Consider the following 7,775-nt stretch of genomic DNA (forward strand, 5'->3'; position numbering starts at 1 on the left):
GACAGGGTGGGCTGGGGGCTTCCTGGAGGAGGTGTCTGAGTGCCTCCTCCCATGTCAATCCCTGGGTGGCAATTGGGAACAGGCCGGAGAAAGTGCCCAGGCCAGCCCTATGGCCACAAGAGCAAATCATGAGTGGGACTGAGCCTGCCATGAGGGAGACTCAGGGCAGTGGCAGTGGAGGGACTGGCCATGCATTCAGGGAAGGCTTCCTGGAGAAGGGGCTACTTCTGGCTGATCTGGCACCAGGAAGTACAGAGGTGAGTCAGGTTGGAGTCCGTTGGAGCTGAGGGACAGGGACGTGGGCAAGAAAGCTCCGTCCTCTCGTGCTTTGCCCCTGGCAGGTCAAGCTCAGGGTGGTGGACAAACAGGAGGAGCGAGAAGGCGGGGAGGGCAGGTGGCAGACAACACCGGCAGGACCCCAGGGCCAGGGCAGGTGGGCAGGGCTGGGGCTGCAAGGGAGCAGGCCCCCAGCTGTGGCTGGGAAGCGTTTCCTGTCTCTTTGCCAAGGGGGTCATTAATAATCATTTACCCGCAGCAGGCAGCACGGAGGCCAGCCAGGGACCAGCATGGTGCTGGGGCCGGAGCCCAGCCTCACGGCCAAGAAAGCTGGATCTTAGTCCGGGCTCTGGCAACTTGCTGCAAGACCTGGGCCCAGTCACCCGCCCTCTCTCGGCCTCTGGGAACGCCAGTGAAAGGAAGCTGACAAGGCCTGAAGTCCTCTCCTTGCTCTGGGCCTCAGTTTCCCTAGAGGCCAGCTAGGGCCTCTGCAGATTGACGCAGCCCAAGTCAGAACACAAGGGGTGAGCAGAGGGGACACCCAGGCCCACACTCTCACAGCAGCCAAACCCCAGCACCAGGGAATGTACACACCCAGCCCCTTAGAACCAGGTGCACAGAACGGAGGGGCCGTGCTGGGGCCTGACACAGAAGGTGGGCTCTCTCAGACTGATTCGGTCACCACTCTGACCCCAGCATTCAAACTCTGCCTGCCTGGTACACAGCAGGTGCTCAATGAACGCTTTTAGACAACTGAACGAGTTCATCTGTTGAATGAGACATTTGTGAAAGCACCTTGGAATGTGGAAAGAACAGCCCCAAAATGATGACGATGATGGTGACAATGACAAGCAGGATGACTCTGTCCTGTTGCCTTCCCAGGAGGAGCACCTGGAGCACCGCCCCCCCAGACCGGAATCACCCCCATCAGACCAGGAGGTGCCCAGCGGTGCGCCCAGGTCTCCCCCTAGCAGACAGGGCTGTCCGTATGAACTCTCATCAGGTGCAGGGTCAAGATCAGCAGAGACTGAGGACTCGCTGCCCAGGTGAGCGCACAGAAGTGGTGGCTGGCGGCTCAGCACCCCTGACAATGACAGGAGCCAGGAAGGGCCCTGGGCCACCACAGGACTGAGGTTGCGTGACCAGCAAACTTGCCCAACTCCAAGCTCAGCCCAAGCTGCTGCAGCACCAGGAGGCGGCACCAGAGACAGCCCCAGGCCTCCTGTGCACCAGGACCCTGCCCTCTGTAGAGTGCCATGACGGGGGTGAGGGGGTAGTAAGCGCAGTGACCTTGCTGACGCACACATCCTCTGCCGTCCCTCCAAACCCGGCCCCAAACACGAGACAGGCAAGAGGAAAAGAACAAAGGTTCCCGGCCAGCGCCATCGCCCGCCCGCCGCCTGCCCAGCGCCTGCTCAGCAGGAAACCCAACACAAAGGCTTTGGTCAAGACAAGCAGGATGAAGGGCAAAGGGTAGGAGCAGTCGGGGGGGGGGGGGGGGGGGCATCTCTAGGGACCTCATGGGGAGGGAAGCAGGCACGGCAGGGCCTCCCTCCCACACACTCACGTCGCTCCACAGACACCGACGGGCACCTGCTGCACTCTCACCTGCCAAGCATCGCAGATCTCGCTCCTCCAGCCTCGCACCTTAGGCACACACTCCCGGCCCCCAGAAGCATGCTCCACAGCGCCCACAACACTACGGCCCCAAGCCCACACGGCCCTCGCTCCGTGTGCACCCCTCGCGCGCGCACACACACAGCTCACAGGGAGAAAAGATCACACACCCACACTTCACACCGTACTCACACTCAGGCCCCCCCCACGCATCTCACACCCCTCACACTCGCCTCCCCAGCCCCGGACACATGCATCCAATTAAATTCAACACACACCGCCACCCAGACATGGCGACACATGCAGACACACCCTGCATGGATAATGTGCACACCTAATATCACAGCAGGATGTCACAGGGCTGTGGGAACAGAGCCCCTAGCACAGTCAAGCCTGCCTGAGCCCTGCCTCCACACCCTCCTCCGCCACTACTTGGTCCACAGGTCCTTTGCCTCACACCCTCAGCTCTGGCTGCACCCTTTCCTGTCCAGAGTCACACAGACACCCCCTACACAGATACATGGCACTCAAACACCCACACACACCCCTAATCTACTCCCCACGTGAACCCAGGAGGCATCACAGTGACTCCAAGCCAGGCACTCAGGCTGCAAACTCACTCAGGCCCCCAACTGCTCCTGACAAGACAGCTAGCGAGACCCCCGCACTCCCCCACCCTGACCGCACGGGGGCCTTTCCTGACTACACACAGCGCTCAGCAACAGCCACAGGGCACACACAGCCCTCATGCAAGCTGCCATCCAACCACACACACACCGTCGTCACACGCCCAGTACCACTGCTCACCCACAACGCTGCCTGGCTAGCCACTCAGCACGCACTGCCAGAGACTCCACATCCCCACACTCGCCCCACAGTCCCCACGGCACGCCACACGGGGCCACACGCACAGCCCAGCTCTGCTGTACACACGCGAGGGCACTCAGAGGCAGGACTCTCCCTCCCCCGACAGGTGCCAGACCCCATCCTCTCCCCCATCCTGAGTCCCCAGCTACCAGAGCCAGGACCAAGACAGTGGGGAGGTGGGGGGCTATCAGTTCCCAAGGCCCGTGCCCCTCTGTGAGATCCCTGGGCGCCACCTGAGGGCAGCACAGCACATGCTTAGACCCCCCCCTCCCCCGGAGCCCACAGCACCAAGCCTGGGAATGAGGAGGGGCAGCGATCCTGGGGCTCTCGTCTGCTCTGAGCTGCCTCTCCTCACCTCAAGGCTAAGACAGATACAAGGGGAAGGGGTGACACAGAGGGAGACCCCTGAGCAGAGAGAGAGAGAGAGAGGGACCTGGAGAAACCAGGGAGGGAAACAGATGGGCTGGAGAGGGTTGGGTACAAGCGAGAGCAAATCAGAGGGAGACAGCGAGTGAGCTCAAGACTTGGAGAGAAACAGAGAAGGCTCGCAGAGAATGATGCGGGACCCCAACTCCCAGGGAGCAGCTGGGGTCCCAGGAGAGGACTAGGGGGTCTCTTCTAGGTGGGGTCTCCTCTGTGGGAGGGAGGCAGAGAGCCAGAATCCCTGAGGAGCAGAAGGGTCAGGAGCCGGGTAGGCTCCACGCTCGCTGAAGTCCAGAGGCTTGAGTGGGAATCGGGGTGGGGGAGCAGCGGAGACTGGGGTGAGGCCCCAGCTCAGAGGCGCTTCCATGCCGGGGACTGGGGATTCAGGTGGTCTGGGTGCTCCCGGGGTCCCAAACACGCAGTGGAGCTCAGAGGCTTGGTTAGGGGTCTCCCACTCATCTGGGGGCAGGGTGCTCCAGGCTGGGGTGTCCCGGTGGACTGGGAGCTCAGGGCTGGGGGTGAAGTCCGGGACAGAAGGGCTTCAGAGTCTGCTTTGGGATCCGACTGCGGACTGAAGGGCTCTGGATAGGGGTTGCAGTCCCGGCCCAGGAGTTGGGTTAGGAACAGAGGAGGGAGCAGGGGCAGGTGGACCGAGCGGCCAGTAGCCACACGCTCCGCGGACTGGCCCTGGCTCGCAGGACACCCCGTTCTCCTCGCGCCCAGTGCGGGGGGGCCCCCCTACCTGCAGGCTGTCGGCGCATGGCTGCGGCGGCGGCGGCGGCTCGTCCGGCTTGAGGAAGACCTGCTGGCCCCGCCTGAGGAATTGGACAACAGCGATGAGGATGTGGTGCAGCACCAGGACCATGCTCGCCGCCGCCCGGCCGCCCGCCCGCCCGCCGGCCCGGCCGCTGCGCTCGCTCGGTCAGCGCGTCCGCGCGACAGCCTAGCTGGGTCCGCTCGAGGGTCCGCCCCAGCCCCGCCCCGGCCCGCCCCTGGCCCGCCCCGGCCCCGCCTACCTCCTGCAACCGTGGACAGCACCCTCTCGGCCAGTGCGATCGTGGGACCCCACCGGCCCCACCAGCTCTCGCCTCCCTCAGCTCCGCTCTGCCCAGCTTCTTCCCACTCATGTGCGACCGGGGACCCCCGGCCCGGGAGCTGCTCTCAGCCTTCGCTCCCTCCGTTGCCCACCCGGCCTCCAGGGGTCTCCTCTAAGAGCCCCCCACCTGTCTGATCACATCCGGTCCCACACCGCCACTTGAAGTCCCGGGGGCCCGGGGCCGAGACCAGCGCCAGGGAGGGGCGGAGCGCGGGGCGGAGGAGGGGAAGGGGAAAGGGGGAATGGGGCAGGCCGCGGACCCTGTACGGGAGCCCTGGCTTGCTCCGTTTCCTCACCGCAGGGGTACGGGAAGGCGGGGAGAATTTTAGAGGTCACTTGGAGACGGACAGGCCCTGAGCACCAGCAAATCTGCAAGGGAGACACGTGCGCACCGACACACGAGCGCACACGGACGGGCGCGCCGCTCCGGAGTGGGGCTGGGGAGCGCTGGGCTCCGGGCACCGGGCGGGCAGATCTGTGTCGGCGTCCCTAGAGGCCGGAGAGCGGCAAGCCCCAGGGCCGCGCGGCCCGCAGCTCCGCTGTGGGACCCGCGCGCTGAGAGCGCATTTGTCCGCAGAGCGGCCTCTGCGCTCAAGCGCCTGCGGCAGCCGTGACGCTCCTGCGCCCCCTGCTGTCCAATCGCGGCGGCGCAGCCCGGCTGCGATCGCGGGCAGCCGGGCTCGGGGTGAGACCGGTCACTCCCTGCCAGAGCCAGCCCGGCTTTTCTGGCCTCCCCTTGACCTGTGAGCGGCTGGCAGGAAGGTGCGCCTGGGTCTCGCCGGGGCTGTGACAGCTACTAACGCCTGACCTTGGTCTCATCCCCCCTCCCCAGCCTCAGAGTTCCCATCTCCCTCCTGGGACTACAGGAAACCAAGCTCCCCCAGCCCCCGGTGTCCCTCGCTGTGGTCTGACCAGAATCCTTCTCGCTGCACTGCGCGCCCCCTGCCCCCGTCCCCAATTCTCGGAGGATGAGTCAATGCGCCCCCAGCCCCCCAGTCGACTGGGTGATTCATCTGAGCCCTTTCCCCCTGGGGAGCGATTTCCTCCAGGTTGAGTCACTGCGCCCAGTCCTGGACACAGTCCAGGCACCTGGCATACAGGCTCGGCAGAGTCCCGTTCGTCCCCACAGTGCAGGAGGTGGCCTTCCACGCCAGGCTTCTCCCACCTTTCTTCTCCAGGCATTCTCCTCCTTGCCACCAACACAGCCTGACATGCCACACCCTCTGCTGCTTAGCCCTGCCTTGTGGGCTCTACTCTCCCTGCTCCCCACCAGTCCTTAACTCTATGGTTCTTTGCTCCACTCAGATCCAGGCCGTTGTCCAGGTCACCCCGCCCCCAAAGTCCCCCTTTCAGCCTGCTCCTCCTCCAGGAGGCCTTCCTGGGCTTCTACCTTAGTCCTCTCTGCCCTTTCTGGGTCTTTCCTGGGAGTCACACCTGGAGGCCCGGGGACTGGCGAGAGCAGGAGTGCTACATTAGCTATGGAAAACACTGCGTGGCCTGAGGTGTAAAGGCTCGGGCCCCACACAGGACCTCTCTCCTCCTTAGACCTCGGTTTGCTCTTCCGTGGCAGCAGATGGCCCACATAAGGGCTGTGGTGAGAACCAAGTCTGAGCGCCGTGCCTGGTGCCCAAAGCACTCGGCAAATCCTGAGCATGAGTCACGGGCTCAGTGCCCGGCGGTGTCTGTCATGGCCTCTTGCCAGGCTACTGGTTCTTGGGGGACGGGGGGTCCATCCCAGAGGCCGCCCCCTGGCCTGGCCCGTCTGCCGACCACGCCCCCTTCCCCCCCAACCCCGGGCCTCCGTGGCATGGCACTCACCTCCCAAGGAGCTACTTCTCAGCCCTCGCTTGAGCCTCTGCCCCTGCAGCTCAGTGGCTGGGCTCCCGGGGGCCTGCTCTCTGTCTGTCCCCACCTGGGGAGACTCACTCGGTGTCTGTCCTCCAGACTTAAGCTTCTGCAGAGGCTCTGAGTGCTGCCTCTGGCACAGACCCACTGCGTGGTTCTGGCCGGGCCCCTGAACCTCTCTGCCTCAATGTCCCCTTCTGTGAACCATCACCCTACTAGACAGTTCCTCCCTGTGGAGCTTGGGGGGGCAGGGGTGCCAAGCCCTGCAAAACCAGCCCCTCCCAGGAGGCAATGACCTCTCCCAGTGGGGGCGTGGGCCCCACCCTCGCTCTACCTCCTCCTCGCCCTGTGACCCCGGAGCTGGTTTGCGTGAGGACCACCTGGAAGCATTTAAAACTCCTGATGCCCCAGCCTCCCTCTCAGACGGTCCCGAATGTTCCCGTGGCTCTACCTTGCTGCTGCGTCTCCAAGAGCTCGGTCCCACGCAGGTGAGGGTCGGAGCTGGCGCCTAAGGGCTGAGTGCACGCAGCTGGGGCTGGGGGCCCTTCGCACACCGTGAGCAGCACCCCGTGCCTCATACCTCGTCTTCTCCTCAACAATCACAGCTAGGGTCTCCTATCAGCCCCATTTCACAAATAAGGAAAACTGAGGCACCAAGGCTCCAGCCAGGCTGTCTGCCTCCGATCTGTGCCTCCAGTCCCACCCTGCCTCTCCGATGAAGGAAGGAAGGACCGTTGGATTTCCCTGACCTTCCTCCGTCCCCGGTAAGGCAGGGTCCGAGAGGCCTCCCGGCTCAGTCCGTGAACCCTGGTCTCATGTCTGACAGCAGGAAGCCCGGCCCAAGCTGTGCGTGGAGCTGCAGCTCAGGAATGCCCACGCCAGCTCCCGCAGCCACCGCTTCTGCCCGCCCATCTTGGGACCCACTTGGCCTGTGCCTAGTGGCCCAGCTGCCCTAGCCCGGGTATTTCGGGAAAAGGTGACTCAGCCAAGCCTGTCGGTTGGAATTCTGGGCCTGCTTGCCCTCGGGTCCTGTCCAGGAACCGGTCTTATCTTGTTCGTGATGATAATGACAGCCTGGACAGGCCAGGGGCCTCCGGAGGCGCGGCTGTAGCCCCACGTTACAAGGCAGGCAGATAAGGCTCGGAGAGGTGCAGACGCTTGCCCGGCAATACGCAGCTGGCCAGTGGGCCCAGGCCTTCGGACTCTAACTCCAGTGCTCTTGTCACTAAGGAGGAGCGGGTACTGGGTGAGCCAGGCGCCTAGGGCACCCCCAGCAGCCCAGGCCTTGTTCACAGCCGCTCAGGGAGCTCCCAGCCTCTGAGCACCCCGGCGCGCAAGGCTCCTCCCCCAGTGACTGGGTCTTCCTCCTCCTCCTGCCGACTCCCTGCCATCAGCCAGGCCTGAGTGTCCGCTGCGCCCAGAGCCTCGAGCTCCCCTTCACCTCCTCGCCCTGGCTCAGCCTCTGAACGCCCTTCCAAAGGCGGGCTGCCTTTCGGTGCCGTGTGTCTGTTCCTCCACTCACGTTGCAAATACGCCCTGGGAACTGAACTCCAGGCCTGGTCTTGAGCATAAAGAAGTCAAAAGCACCAGCTCTCTCAAGATACAGGAAGAAAACTGCCATCCAAGGAGAGGCAGCCGCCACCAGGATCCT

The 7,775-nt window shown here is 64.1% G+C and overlaps 1 protein-coding gene across 2 annotated transcripts in view; it reads right to left on the reverse strand.

Moving 5' to 3' along the window:
* PDE2A (phosphodiesterase 2A) overlaps positions 1 to 4,082 on the reverse strand; it is a 54,873-nt gene extending 50,791 nt beyond the window's left edge. The window contains exon 1 of one of the 2 annotated variants that reach the window (XM_062196662.1): positions 3,926 to 4,082. In XM_062196662.1, coding sequence (XP_062052646.1) covers positions 3,926 to 4,048 — 123 coding nt within the window. In that variant the 5' untranslated portion in view covers positions 4,049 to 4,082. The remainder of the gene's footprint in view (positions 1 to 3,925) is intronic. The other variant, XM_062196665.1, reaches the window with a different exon arrangement.
* Between the last annotated feature and the right edge of the window lie 3,693 nt (positions 4,083 to 7,775).

Source organism: Lepus europaeus, chromosome 7 (assembly GCF_033115175.1).
Source record: "Lepus europaeus isolate LE1 chromosome 7, mLepTim1.pri, whole genome shotgun sequence".
Classification (NCBI taxonomy): domain Eukaryota; kingdom Metazoa; phylum Chordata; class Mammalia; order Lagomorpha; family Leporidae; genus Lepus; species Lepus europaeus.